The following is a 15,738-nucleotide window of genomic DNA, read 5'->3' as shown; positions in this document are numbered from 1 at the left end:
GTGCCTTTATATGTGCCCTTATGTCAGCATAGTTTGCAGAAATATCATACGTTCCTTCAGTAGTCTTATTGCTGTCCGTATGCGCCGTTAAATGGCCTTCCTTGGTTGGTCCCCAGATTCGTGGACCACTCCTCTCATTTACCAATTTATCCTTCTGCGTCCGTACCCATTGATCAGCATTCTGAGAGGCTCGTGCCGTAACTGCAGCATAGGTCATCCCTTGCAGGCTCTGATCTTCCACTACTCGATGCTTAGCCTTATCTTCGACAACAAATAATTATATAACTGCTTGAAACACGCGAGAGATCGCTGCCCATCCCTCTCCATTACGCCCTTCAGGTACCATCACTACACCCTGTCGTCTCCGCTCCCTATACTGCGCTATTATGAGATATCTTCCACGATTGTTAGTACATCGTTGTGCCAAAAACGCTCGGGGGGTCTCGTTAAATTTCGCTACAAAATCCTCCGACACACTAGCCATCCTTAACTTATCCATCATATTAACCATCCACATAGCTCGAAATCTTCCCATGAGAATAGCACTGGAGATCTTAGCTCCCCATTCTGATATCTTAACCATGCCTGAATCAGTAACAGACACAACAAATTGTTTTGCCTCAATTCTGAAACTGGAGCTGAAGACCAACATGCCAATAGGAACTCTCTATCTCCCTAGATTTCGTGCAACCGAAGCATCATACGAAGAAACAGGATGGTTATTTGTCTCCACACCAACAATCATCCTAAAATCTGAAATTGTTACCATTCCCCACCACATAAGTCAATTTATCTCGAAAATTATTCCATCCTAGTTTAATATACCTCCACAAACTCACCCCCATAAGATCCATGGCCCTCAACCGAGCACCACCCCCCTTCCATCTCGCCATACTTTGCTCCTATGATCTCTCTCCAAAGAATCTCCCTCTCCACCCCAAATCATCACAGCCACTTGCCCAATAAAGTTTTATTAAACAAAAATAGGCCACCCATCTTTAAAGGAGAACAAACAACACCCCAATTAACCAAGTGCAATTTTCTCTCCTCCCAATCCTTACCATAGAAATCCCTTTGAATACTCTCTAATCTATTTGCCACTATAACAGGAATCAAAAACAATAACAAAAAATAAGTAGGGAGATTAGAGAACGTGGATTTAATGAGAGTTAGGCAACCTCCTCTGGAAAGGTACATAACCTTCCACCCCGCTAACATCTTCTCCATCCTTTCGACAATTCCATTTCAAATATGTTTACTTTTAAACCTTGCCCCCTAATGGGAGCCCAAGATACGACATAGGTAACTGCGCAACCCTACAACCCAATATATTAGCCAGCTTCTCCAAGTTAGTGACCTCTCCCACTGGAATAGCCTCAGATTTCCCTAAATTTATTTTCAATCCAAACACCGCTTCAAAGCATAGCAGCAATCGATGCAAGTTCCTCAATTGCTCATTATCTACGTCACATAGAATCAATGTATCATCTGCGAATAGCAAATGAGACACCTATAGGTGACCAACCATAAAGCCTCTTATCAAACCCTCCCCCACTGCTTTCTCAAACATCTTACTGAATGCCTCCATTAAAATAACGAACAATGGAGACAATAGGTCCCTTTGCCTCAAACCTCTGCTGCTCCAAAAATAACCCTCCGGGGTGCCGTTAACCACTAGGCCACTTGATTACTGTATCAATTATGCATTATTTATCTACGTAAAAGTATAGTTTGAGATGTTGTGATAAGGAAGTTTTCAGCAAACTGAGTTCGGGCACTAGCTATAAGGTTACCAGAAAAATAAGATGATAGTGCATTGTAGTGGACCTGGTGGCAAGAGATTGCAAGGTAAGGAATTTATTTGGTGGATAGAGATGGGGAATGAACCAGAATGCACCTGTTGGTTAAGCCGAAAGTGGGAACTTACTTTGCTGCACATGATAGCAAATGATTCAACAGCTGAAACTCACAAAACTGTTTACAAAATGTAATTTGACAGGCCTGGGGTTTGGGTGGAGATTCGTTTGTAGTAATTCATATTAGAAAAACAAAAATTTCTATTAAGCATAACAATAAAAATAAAATTGTTCAATCCGCTGTCATTTTCAGAATTGTGCTATGTTATCAGAAGCAACTGCTCTACGCTGAAGCAGTTGAGAAGGAATCTGTTACTTGTGGGGTGACATTAAAGCAGGCTGTGTAACATTTCTTTTGCATGCTCAAGGTATACAACGTAAATCCAATATTCTATACCAGCCATAAAAATATGATGAAATGTTGGAGGTGGATGCATCTCTATCACAGATGCATGATACCACAGCAAAAAGAAAAGCAGGAAATAGCTGTATAAGATTAAGAACAATGAACATTAATGAAGAAAAAATTCATACTTTCCCCATTCAGACGGAGGATTCCATGCTGACAAAAGCATATCAGACTTCTTGGCTTTGTGCAAGCAATTTCTTACAACAAAGTACTTGGTTGTGAACTTAGCAACACCAACATCCTTGTAATCCCTGTCAAAGTCATATATCTGCAGCAATAAATTGCAAAATAAGTACTTCATAGAGACTAAGAGAACAAATGAATCAAGTAAATCATTTGTGTCATCTTCAGTTACCAGTACCAAGATTTTGGGTACAAACATGATGTATGGCTAATAACAGTATTGACAAGCTGAATCATTAAAAAATGGAAGTCGTGCAGAAAATGAAGGGTTATCACTGATCTCCGCAATTAGTGCAGATATAGCAAGGCATGGCATCGGAAATAAAGGAAGAAGAAATCCTAGTAAAGGTCCTTGGCATTGCAAACTGTCTAAATATAACTGATTACAATGTGCAGCACATTGACCAGAAAACAATAAAAGCAACCATCATTGTTGGCGACGGTGTAACGACTCAAGCCTCATGCCTAAGTCGTTATATCATATATATTGTCCGCTTTGGAAGGGCCTCTACCCTCTAACCCCTTATGGATTTCTATCGCGTCTTTCAAGATTCGAACTCAAGACCTCTACCTTATGAGATATCTGAATTGAATTTTGGTATCAACTAGGCTTTTCTAACAACCCGACCTCTATGTTAAAGCAGTTAACTTACGTACAGTCCGCTTTGAGAGAGCCAAAGACCATCTTACCCTTCAAGAATTTCTCTCACATCCCATGATTCAAATTCAAAACCTCTATATATAAGAGACTTGAGATAAAAGAAATTTTTTTTTTTTTTTTTTTTTTTTTTTTATATAGGGGGGAAGGGGTGGGGACATTTGCAACATCATTAGTAATCTGTAATACTATGATTATCATTTGATCAGCTAAGGTTCCTGCGAGATGAACCATCCTACAAATCTGATGTAATTTTTCTTTACTTTTCCTGAGTGAAATATAGGCATGAAGATGCAACACATGCATGAAATGAAAATAACAACAAACCCTGCAGATAAGACACCAAATGCCAAGTTTTATGAAAATAATCAGCAAACAAGATGCCAAAGATAATACATCGGGTAGAGAAGGGCTTCAAGTGCAAGAGGCATGGGAAAGCTTTTGATGGAACCAAGAACCTGTAGGGAATTAGGATATGTTTATTAAGTTTCTCTCATTCTTCATCATTCTCGTCCAGACATCCACATATAAATGAAGGAATTTTTCTGATAAACAGGGGTTGTCTACAAGATAGTAATGTATGTGGCTTCAATATAGGGTCGTATCAATCTAATTACAGATATGTACATAGCTACGATTTCGCATTCTGATACGTTAACCCATAAAATAGAAAACAAAATTCCATAGTTAGCACAAGCCAAGCCTTGAAAAGAATGAATAATTGTTACACTGGCACATACCGGCAACGAAAGATACAAATTAGAAATCCGGATAGAGTTAATTGAGAAAGCTTGTAAACGTAAAAACATTTGGGCAAATGTTTTGAATTTACCATTGTGGACCTTCCGCCAGTTATCATCCATAGATCCATATCCTTTTCTGAATATGCATCAACAGAAATATCACCATGAAGCGACAATTTACTTATGTCACCAAGAATCAACTTCTGCGCCCTTCCTTTCTGTTCAAGATTAATTCTAGCTAGTTCTACCTCTTCAACCCCATCAGGAACCACTTCATCTGCCTCCTCTTCAACATCATCATCATCTTCGGCTGAGTATGACAGACTACTTTTTCGAGGCCTGAATCAACAATTGAATCACTTAAGACCTTGGAGTATTCAATAAATGGAATTGTAGGTAATGTAACATCAGTCATATCTTGACAAACTGTTTGCTCAAGAGAGTATGAGTACCAGTCTAGGAGAAATAATGATTTTTCCATGTTCTTGACAGTAGAATTGGAATGAACAATTTATGCACGACTCAGTTAACAAAATAATAATTAGCTTCGATTAGATGACAGTACTCAAAAATAATACATAAGATCTGCAATAAAACTTGCTCATGAACTTCAATATTAAGCAACTGTTAACACGTATAGTAAGGTGTACTCCCATTCCTTTAAAAGACCAAGTACTTCTGATAGACGTAACGTAATAAGGACTTTCATGTATAATTAACCTGTACATCATGACGTACTAAAATTATGCATCAAATCACCATCTCATCAGATGCTAATCTCGACTTCATCAAACAAATGATGCTATCATCTGTAGGTCTTTGAATCCAGCTGAAATTGTCATCAGGAAAAATTCTCCAATTGCTTGAAGTTTTCACAACTTATGTTAGCTGACCTGCTGTTACTTTTGAGGCTACCAAACCAACCATAGTTTTTCCAAGTCTCCAATCTTGACGGAAAGAAATAACATCTAAGTCTCAATCAAGTAAAATATATCATTTTGAATAGCTTGATATTTGTTTTGCTGCTAGGTCCACTTCTTACTATAAGGCAGCTTGTTTATTACAAAACCATGGTGAGTATATAGCATTATACATAGATCAGTTATGGGGCAAGTCATTTCAACAATTCAAGGAACATTTCTAACTGGATATGACTAAAAAAAAAAAAAAAAATTCTATCCATTTCCCATCATTTTGCTCTGTTACATTAAGGCAATAGTTTCTTAATACCCTATCAAATTATGGAAAAAAAATTGGAATTTTTTAGTCTCTAGAGGAGGTGTAACCGCACTCTATTAGTAGGATATAAGGAAAGCTCAAATATAAGGAAAACGGCCATATTTAATAAGTTACCATTAATGAATATTGTAATTAATAACTACCATATTTAGTTGTGATTTTGATTTTATATAATGAGAGAACCTCTCACATTAAGAGGCACTGAGTCTTATTCAGTATCATTGAGTATATTTGATATGGTATCAAAACCAGTTCAATCGAATTTTCCCACGGCGGGAGAAGCAGATAAAGCTCCTCCCGTCCAGTCATCTTGGTATTATGATAGTTTTCTTTGATTCTCGAAAGAGGATCATCTTTAAGTTTTTTGGTGTAGGCTGTTTAGTGGGATTTCTGCCAACTGCAGCATTTTTGCCAACGATATATTGCTAAATTTTTTAAGAGTGCATTGGCCGTTAGAGCTTTTATTAGAACACGCCACACACTTGGAAATTTTTCTTGAGATGTGAGCTCTATGGTGTAACTTTGGAGTGGTTTTGATGTGATTCTTGGCAGTTTTGCACTATTTGTTGCTCTTTGGTCTCTCGTCGTTACTGTTATTCGTAGAAGGTTGCGTTGACTCATGTTGAGGATAAAGGCTTTGGTATTTAACTTCGAGAGGAGGTTATTCACCTTCCTCTCATACTTTCATTATATAGAGTACATCAAGTGTACAAATATGGAAACCCAATATACGTTATTTCTTATTGCCTGATATACATGACTATACATGATTTCTTTTTTTAACACTCTCCCTCAAACTGGAGCATATATATCATATAAGCCTAGCTTAGAACAAAGAAATCTCAACCAATTACTATTCAGTGATTTTGTGAACACATCAACAAGCTGGTCTCCGATCTTCACAAATGGTGTACATATATCACCACTCACTATCTTGTTGAACAAAGTGATAATCAACTTCAATGTATTTGATCCTCTCATAAAAGACTGGATTGGATGCAATATGTAGAGAACCCTGATTATCACAGAAAACATCGGAATAGGAGGAGGAGGTGAGAGATTAATTTCTTGAAGAAAGTGTTGTAACCATGTCAACTCACTAATAGTATGAACCATTGTCCTATATCCTGCTTCTGCATTTAACCTTGCTACTACAATTTGTTTTTTACCACCGAGAAAGATATAGAAACCAATAGTAGATCGTCTATCTGAAAGAGATCCTACCCAATCTGCATCTATGGTCAAACTACTTCAAATTCTAAAGGAAGACCGATAAGAAATTTAACATCATCAATATCCTCCCTTCGTTTTTTCGTAACCTACAAAGCAAGAGAGAGGTTAATGAACATTTCTCTCTTGACACAGCCAAAAGCCTATTGTAATATTCAATGAGATAAGGGGAGTCCTTCTGAAGTCCAAAGTACTATTTACATGTCTCATATATCCGAGTAATGTTTCCAGTGTCAATAAATATATGTTTCAGGTGTTCCTAAATTTGCTTAGTCGTAGACATAAAGGGATGCGGACCCAATATGAGGCTCAATACCATTGATCATAATGCCAGTGATAGTGTTATCCTCTTGCTCCCATCAATCATTGAGAATAGAATCAGTCTTTGCAAAATCATTGTATAAGGACTTAGTAGACGACTTGCCAAGGATCCAATAGTTAAGTAAACCTTCACCCCGCAAAAAAAAATAATAATAATAAAATAAATAAATAAAACCCTTCCACACACCAAGCCTAATAAGTGTAATTTCTTTCATTCAATTTTTCAGGAGCTACCTATCAAAAAAAAAAAAAGTTTCAGGAGCCATGAGTCTGATGAGATTGAACATATCAAGATTAAGCCCACTTCAAGATTTGGCTCAAAAAAAAAAAAAAAAAAAAAAAAAAAAGGAAAGAAAAATTTTAAAAAAACCAATAATTTCTTGTACATAATAACTAGTTTCCATGTATACTTTGTATCCTTAAATAACTTGTAACTTCTATAAAGCAAAGGAAGATACCCGAGAAAATCATTCAGCAAAATATTGTCATGGTATCAGAGCCCTTAGTCTTACATGTGATTCTAGGTGATTGGCTCTCAGTTCATAGTAATCGGTGGCTGCTTCTCGGGCATCATCTGGATTCTTCGAACTTCCATCCTGATCAGCCTTGCGTCTTGGTCTTCGTCCTCGTCTCGCGTCGTGTCCTCAATTCGCATCTCTCAGTTAGCGCAGTGTATTTGTGCTTGGTCACAGTTTCCTTTCAGTTTGGTTGTTAATTTCATGTCGAACCAGATTTTCGACGTCTCGGTGTTGGGCTACAAGACTCTTCGTAGTTGGGTTGGGAATTTCACATCTCCAATTTAATTTTTCGATCTCACAGGTTACAGTTGTTTGTTAACAATTTTTTTTGGACTGAGGTTTGGACTGTATAGATGGGCTGTGGTCTCTTTTACTCAGAGCTCGTACGACGCATCTCTGTTTTTTCATAAGAGTACCGCTGGCATTGTTTTTTTGTTGGTATATGTGGATGATATTATTATCTCTGGATCTGATCATAGTCTTATTCAGAAACTTCAGCAACATCTTCACTCGATTTTTCATATGAAAGACCTTGGTCAGCTTGCTTACTTTCTTGGCTTAGAAGTACATACTTGTCACATGGTCTTTTCTTAAATCAACATAAGTATATTCAAGATTGATTGACCTAGCTAATCTATCTGAAGCCTCCTCAATTGATACGCCACTAGAGTTTAATGTTAAATATCGAAGAGTCGAAGGAGGTATTCTTCCAGATCCTACCCTTTATCAAAAGTTGGTTGGTAGTCTCGTCTATCTCACTATCACACATCCAGATATTTCATTTACAATTCATACTGTAAGCAAGTTTTTGGATGCCCCTCGTCATCTTCACTATCGAAGAGTCGAAGGAGATATTCTTCCAGATCCTACCCTTTATCAAAAGTTGGTTGGTAGTCTCGTCTATCTCACTATCACACATCCAGATATTTCATTTACAATTCATACTGTAAGCAAGTTTTTGGATGCCCCTCGTCATCTTCATTTGGTAGCGATCCGTCGCATTATTCGCTATCTTATTGGAACTTCTCATTGTGGTCTCTTTTTTCCTCGGGGGTCACTCTTGAGCTCACAGCTTACATTGATGCTGATTGGGCTAGTTGTCCTGATTCTCGTCGTTCTAGTACTAGGTCGTGTATTTTTTTGGGTAATGCTCTTATTTCTTGGAAATGTAAGAAACAAGACTGTGTTTCTAAATCCTCCACTGAGGATGAATACCGAGATATGTTGGCTGCATGTTCTGAGGTTGTGTGGTTTGTGGTCTTCTTGCCAAACTTGATTTCTCTCAGTCACAGCCTACGCCTCTTCATGGTGACAACACTAGTGCTATTCAGATTGCGGTCAATCCAGTGTATCATGAATGCACCGAATATATCGAAGCGAACTGTCATTATATTCGGGATGCCTATGATTCTAAGGTCATCGCTCTTCCCCATGTTTCCACTTCTCAACAAGTTGCAAATATCTTCACCAAATCTCTAACTCGCCACTGTCATAATTATCTTATCTGCAAATTGATACTTGTGGACTCCCCAACATCAATTTGAGGGGAGGTATTAGTGTGTATTATTAGAAATTATTTACTTACTACAATTTAGGTAGTTTCTTTGTACATAATAGCTAGTTTCCATGTATACATTGTTTCCTTAAATAACTTGTAACTTCTATAAAGCAAAGGAAGATACACTAGAAAATCATTCAACAAAACATTGTCAAAATAGGCTTCACAAATGGGCTTCACGAACTCCACACAAACCAAGCATAGGCACGCCGATCGCACTCACAAAGATGCTAGAGAAAATCTGATGCAACTCCGACCACACAAGTATGCATCAAGTAACAAAGCCTACACAACCCTGCTAAAGATCGCGTCGATCGCCCACGGAGACGTTGGCGATGTACAATCACGCCAATCGTATCACAAAAACGCTGGAGAATCTCAAAAATTTGACCACCCATGACACGCACTAACATAAAATCGATACCCACTGATGAAGCAAAAAACAGAAAACGTCGTCACAGATTCCAAAGCGCGCGATCACAAAGGAACAACGATCTCTAAGTGGTATGGCTCTGATACCATGTTGAGGATAAAGGCTTAGGTATAAACTTCGAGAAAAGAAGTTAATCACCTCCCTCTCATACTTTCATTATATAGCCCCTGTTTGGCCCCCATTAAATTACATTCCATTACATTCTATTTTTCTCTCTCCTATTTTCAACCACACAATCTTTCATAAAATAACATTACACGTAAATCGAAAAATTTTCCTTCTTTTACAACCTCTCATTTTTCAAAAAAACATTATTCCTCCCATTTTCATTACCGAAAAATGGGGGCCAAACAGGGGCATAGAGTAAATCAAGAGTACAAATATGGAAACCCAATATATGTTATTTCTTATTGCCTAATATACATAACTATACATGATTTCTTTCCTTAACAATTTAGGTCTCTTCTTTGGGCACGAGCATTGTCACCGCCACTAGTTCATGATTGCAAATTGATATTTTTACCATCATTAATTTGAGGAGGATGTCAATGAGATGTAAGGAAAGCTCAAATAAAAGGAAAGTTACCATATTAAATAGGTTACCATTAATGAATATTATAATTGATAACTACTATATTTAGTTATGATTTTGGTTCTATATAATGAGAGAACCTTTCACAGATATCGAATCTTATTGAGTATCACTGAGTATATTTGACACACTCTTTTCTATTATAACATATTCATCTCACGTATTTGGTGCATAATTATTTGCTAAATCAGTGAATTTGATAGAGGAAACCCCAATCTTAGATAATGGTAGCCATTGTATCAATCAAATAGTAACTTAACGAGATGGCTATCAAGGTACTGCAATGAAAACAACATAAAAATTACAAATTTTGCAAAAAGCAGTGCAATTATTCAAAGTAGAAAGACAAATACTGTAGTTATATACTTACTTAGGGAGCCGAGCAAAAAGAAGATTGGTCAACACATCAAGCATGACTTGAAACTGTCTAGAAGTCATTGATGCAGTTATATTATGAGAATTGAAAGCGAGCTCTTTCAAAGGTTTCACCTGGAGCATAATGAATATATGATAAGCTATGATAACAACGTGAGGGAAAAGGCCTTCACCAATTTAGTTGGTAGTTGGCAACTGTGACCTGTCAGGATGTTTATACATACCTTCAAATCAGAGGTTCCACCTTTGTGCCTTGTATAGCGAAAATACATGTCACAGGGCATAAACACCCGTTCCAGTAAAGCTCCAGTACGCTTCACTTTGGGTGAGCTCTGAATTTTTGGAAGCCACTGCAATCCAGCCCCAGGGTCAACATCAGTTGGAGCTACATGAGCCTGCACATGCTCCAACATCACAGAGAACTCCATGCGGTTCCATGTCATTTCAGGTTGAGATTCAGGAACTGGAATATTTCCTCCACCTAGTGCTTGTTCAATCATCTCATGGCCAACTTGAAGGACTGAATGGAATGAACGAGCTAAAACACGACCACTAGCAGCAGCAAGTAAAAATCTACCCTGTCAATAAAGGGCCTTACCACATTACTCTATGAATAAGCATCCTAAGATTATCACAAGAAGGGAGAATTATTCCAGAATTATCTTTCTAAATGGCCCGTGGCTCTTCTAATTTGATCAATGATGTGAAAAATCGTTTGTGTTGGCACCCTAGTACAGGAAGATGCTAGAGCTCTTAAGCCCGACTTATTATTGATGGAAACCAATCTGATGATGCCCAAGCCATCACAAAAAAACTCTCTCTCTCTCTCTCTCTCTCTCTCTCTCTCTCTCTCTCTCTCTCTCTCTCTCTGTTTATATGTGGACAGGCTTACATTTTTTTATTGCACCACCACGAGGGGAGCTTTGAATCACTTCTGAACCAAACCACTAGCCTAACAACTAGTGAAAGCTTGAAACTTGGCTCAAAATGCTCAAGTTCAAGTTACCGATTATGTCACCATCTGAACGAAGTCCACATTCCACTCTTAAAACTGCATAAATTTTGATGTCCATCAACGTATCTCATGTAGAGATGCTGAACATATTTACAAATGAAGAGGAAAGCTACAATTCTATGTCTAGTTGGATTAAGAACGATTTTTAGAACTTTTTAAAATTAAATATGTATTTTAGTTAGTTAAGAAGCTTCTGTAATATTTCACTTAAGAATTATCACGTTTCTAGAGTCGAAGGTAGTTTAGTTTGCTAATATATGCTAAAATTGTCCATTGCTTAAATAGTTATTTAATGTAATCCTCCTTTTTATCATGATTTTGTAGTTGTCTTGCAGTAATCTCAGATTTCATTAGTCAGGGTTTTCCTGTTTAAGGGTATTAGTCCATGTGCAGTAGAGTATTTAAGAAATTTATTTATTCTACGGACTAAAAAACAAAAATTTGGTATTGTGTTGCATGAATTTGTCTAACCCGAAGTTGCTGCTCTCTTATGTTCTTTTTCTCTTATTTCTTCTCCCCCGACTTTTAAGCGCTGCTATTAGGTACTTTTCTTCAGAATCTAAAAGATCCCCGAAGAACACTACTAAGACCACTTCTCTAGTTCAGAAAAGCATCACACCCATGATCAAACTTATAGGCAACGCGATGCGCATCAAACCCCATAATGGAATTCATCATCACAAATTTTATTATAGTTTTATTAAAGCTACCTACATCATATGTGTTCTTTTTGGTTTGCCATGAAGTTCTAAATATATTAAGTTCTAATGCTGATAATTACTTACATTGGCTTCTTCTGAGTGAAGATTGAATTGCGGCTCAATAACATTCACCATGAAATGGCGTGTGCCCTCCTTCTCAGAGTCATCATAGGTGCCAAGCTTTGCTGTATTAGAAACAAAGATTGCATATCAACTTAAAAAAGATGCTATTCAATTTTACAAAGGTGAAGGATTTCAACAAAGAATATGTAGCATAGCTAGCGAATATTTCAGTGCTGATCTGTATTACAAATTCTCAGCATGGAAGCCTAGATAATGCAAGAGAACAAACATTTTGGCTGGCAAAACCTAATATTTGGAAGACGGGATGGGATTTAAAAGTGGTGAACAGACTCATAACCAAATGTCCAAAGTGGTTCTTTAATTGACATAGCTCTCTTTGTATTCACATCTGAATCATTTTAGCTAAGTGCCAAATTTCTGATCTTAAATTTAACCTGCACATTAATGAAAGTTACATAAAGTTCCGAACTTACCATTTGCACTAGATGAAGGGTTCTCTTTTGAGACTTGATTTGATGATGAAGATTGAGAACTTGAAGGATCAATGTGTTGGTTATCATTTTTCACCATTTCAGGAGTATCAAGAACCTTGTTTTCCTCAAGCAACTTCCTCTGTGCATATTGCCGAGAAGGAGAAGGCTTTGGAGGTTCAAATGCCTTCGATAGCCCACCTACCCAGGACCAAACAGCATCTCTATTTTCAAGAGTCCATAGAAGCTTCAGACCATACACAAAAATTCTCTGACAATTGTCAGCAATAACTACATTATATCCATCATCATCACTTTGGTCAGATCTTGTGTGCCCATCACTTTCACTCCCATTTTCAAACTCAGATCTGACATATGTCATCTCAATATTTCTTCTACCAGATTCCTGCCAAGCTAATAACCTTGCAGGGTCAGCCTTTGGGGCTTGCCTTCGGATGGTAAAGTAATCAGATGATAATAAAAATCCATCATCAAGGTGCTTTTCAGTGTTGTTGCTTGTAGGGGTGTTTTTATCATTTGTGACCTTGTCCATTGATGCAGACTGGGAATGTTTCCTAGCCATTTGAAGTACTTTTGAAACAGTTGGGCAATCAACCCTATTTAGAAATACTTTGGGCATGTGAAGGTCAAGACCCTGATAGACAAGATCAAGAGGATCGCGAATGCTTTCAAATGTATATTTTTGCTTACCGCGACCGTAATAAAGTTCATATTTCAGCTTTGTCATCTTAAACGTCAGTCCCTTAGCTGGGTCGTCATCTTGTAAAGGCACATGTCGAATACATGTTGGGGTTCCATCAACCCGGAACATAAATTCTGTCATTACCTTGTCTAGGGACAGATTGCCTGATCTGGGAACCCTAGGGATCCCAAATCGGGGCCACCTGGAAAAAGTCCGCAATTTATGAGGAGGAATGTAGTTCAAATACCAGAATTTAATAATCCATGCTAAATCATGATGACCAACATTCATAATTGGTCCATCCACAGATGCATTTCCTGATTTCAATGGACTATAGAAAACTCCATCCACAGCAGTATGACTATCAATGGAAGAGGATTGTGACTGAATACCACTAGAAATCAAATGGGGCCTAAGGGACAAATTCCATTGCAGGGAAAGAAAAGTGGATCTGAAGGGATCATAAACCTTTTCACGAGGAACCCCTTCATTGGGAAGTGCAAATAAATAATGATTTAGAGGATTGCCAGATTGACAATCCCATTCCATTGTAACTTCAACATTGAAAATTGGGGCCTCAATGAAAGCTCCAGAAAAGCCAGTTGAATGTTTCGAGCTGCAATTATTCATTAACCTCTCTAAACTGCTCAGTAAAATCTTAAAATTTTTAGCAGAAACATAAACGCGACCGTCTGATTGCTGGATTTCCATATCACCCGAAACAATACAAAGTTTATCAGAGTTTTCATATGGATCTGTGGTAGCAAGAACATTCCATCTGGTATCAGAAAAATATAAAGTGGTGTTCCCGTGAATATAGTTTCTCATTTCATCCCACCATGGTAAGCTCTTTTCCTTTTTAGGTGGCTGAACGTCAGGATTTGGATTCCTAATGCTCAAATTGGCCCTACGAAGAGCAACAGTAAAAGCATAACTAATATCAGCGAACGATGGTTCAAAACCAACGCCAAAGGAAACTTCTCCTCTCTGAAAATGTATGGGCAAATCACAATATGTTTTTACTGGAGGAGTAGTGCCACTAGCTGAGCGAAGCATGGAAACTTTCCTCCAATTCCCGATGTAGACATTTTGGTGAATTTGAGGCTGAAAACAGGTCGCCTGCAAACAGGGGAAAAAAAAGAAAGAGAGGGAAAAGAAGTCTCAATAAGATTATAAACATGACTCGGAAAGAAACTTAAAAATAAATCAAGAGAATGCAAAAAGTAAAAACAGCATATGCTAAGCTATAAGATTAACTATTAAAGCTTTTTGACCAAATCAACACGTTCTTGCACCGCTCCATAATGTAATAATTTGTCTCTTTTCAGATATAAATTCTGAAGGTAACACAAGCATGTTAATTCAGGCATAACTATCATGCTTACAAAGAAGTAATGCCTTTTCTCTTTCCGTTGAGAATAAAATTACGTTTTGGCATCGTAGGTTAGGACGTCCGAGTTTTCCAAATTTAAAGAACGAATTTCCTTCGTTACTCAAAAGTAAAAAATTTATCCATGTTTCAATATGAAATTTGTCAATCTGCCAAGAACCATCGTACTTTTTTACATTCAAACTCACGTATGCCATCTAAGTCATTCTTACTTATTCATAGCAACATTCTAAGTCGTTCTTACTCATTCACGGGGATATTTGGAGTCTCTCATGTAAGTAGTCTTTCTAGAGAAAAATAATTTATAACCATCAATGATGATTCATCGAATTTGTTGGGTTGATTAGAAGAAAGATCTGAAGGTGGAAAAAAAGTTAAAAGACTTCTATGCAATGATAAAAACGCAATTCCAAGCCAAGTTTAAATTCAATTGGTTTCAAGAATGTACAAACTGGGACTAGCATTCCCAAAAGTCGGAACTTTTCATTATTACTTGCAGACACAGTGATTGTAAAAAAAAAAAATGAATATTTTCCTCCCGATTGATTGATTTTCTTTTTCTTCAACCAAACTCGAGTACGAGTTTCCTTCAAGTGGAGGGGATTGATGTAGTACATCACAACTACTAGAGTTTTACTACAATTATGGTTTCTAGGAGTTTGTCTTTTAATTATATTTATCTATTTAGTTGTAATATGATTTTTATATTTTATTTGATTAGGATTATAGTTCACATTAATTTCAATTTCCTAATACTATTAGAGTAATGAATAATTTCCCTATAAATATAGGGACTATGTACAATTTTCATATCATCAATCATTATTCAATCAATAAAAGCAAGTTATTCCAACATATTTCTTGTTTCAATTCTTATTACAAGAACTTCATATCGCTTCCGCACCATGCACGCCTAAGCGTAAGGTGGTAGGAAAATGCCTCGAGACACACTTTGAAAGATCTTTTTCATGGTGCAAGCCTCATGATTGAGGCTTACGCCTCAGAAACCTCAAGGCATGTGCTCCTTAATTGGTTTCAATTTTTATTATAATAGGTCCACAGGGTTTTAAATGTTACTTTTCTTGGTCTAACACTAATACTATTATAAAAAAAAAATGTTAATAATGGCCATTGTTCCATTGTTGGTTTCAATTCTTCATCATGCTTGACCCCAACATAATTTTAAAAGTCAGTCTTCTTTGTTTAACACTATATACAAATATAACAAAGCTAATAATTAGCATTCGAATAAAGCAGCTC

General features: G+C 37.1%; 1 protein-coding gene across 1 annotated transcript in view; it reads right to left on the bottom strand.

Annotated features, from left to right (window-relative positions):
* LOC111397825 (protein SABRE) overlaps positions 1 to 15,738 on the bottom strand; it is a 47,711-nt gene that overhangs the window by 14,861 nt on the left and 17,112 nt on the right. Inside the window, exons 10-18 of the mRNA XM_023024801.1 lie at positions 12,389 to 14,207; positions 11,916 to 12,016; positions 10,340 to 10,693; positions 10,111 to 10,229; positions 3,835 to 4,188; positions 3,734 to 3,752; positions 3,503 to 3,564; positions 3,266 to 3,434; positions 2,391 to 2,656 (exon numbers count right to left, since the gene is read on the bottom strand). Of these exons, the coding sequence (XP_022880569.1) occupies positions 2,391 to 2,656; positions 3,266 to 3,434; positions 3,503 to 3,564; positions 3,734 to 3,752; positions 3,835 to 4,188; positions 10,111 to 10,229; positions 10,340 to 10,693; positions 11,916 to 12,016; positions 12,389 to 14,207 (3,263 nt within the window). The remainder of the gene's footprint in view (positions 1 to 2,390; positions 2,657 to 3,265; positions 3,435 to 3,502; positions 3,565 to 3,733; positions 3,753 to 3,834; positions 4,189 to 10,110; positions 10,230 to 10,339; positions 10,694 to 11,915; positions 12,017 to 12,388; positions 14,208 to 15,738) is intronic.

Source organism: Olea europaea, chromosome 7 (genome assembly GCF_002742605.1).
Source record: "Olea europaea var. sylvestris chromosome 7, O_europaea_v1, whole genome shotgun sequence".
In the NCBI taxonomy this organism is placed as follows: domain Eukaryota; kingdom Viridiplantae; phylum Streptophyta; class Magnoliopsida; order Lamiales; family Oleaceae; genus Olea; species Olea europaea.
Note: the sequence above shows the minus strand (reverse complement) of the source record. Positions and strands in the feature narration are given on the sequence as shown.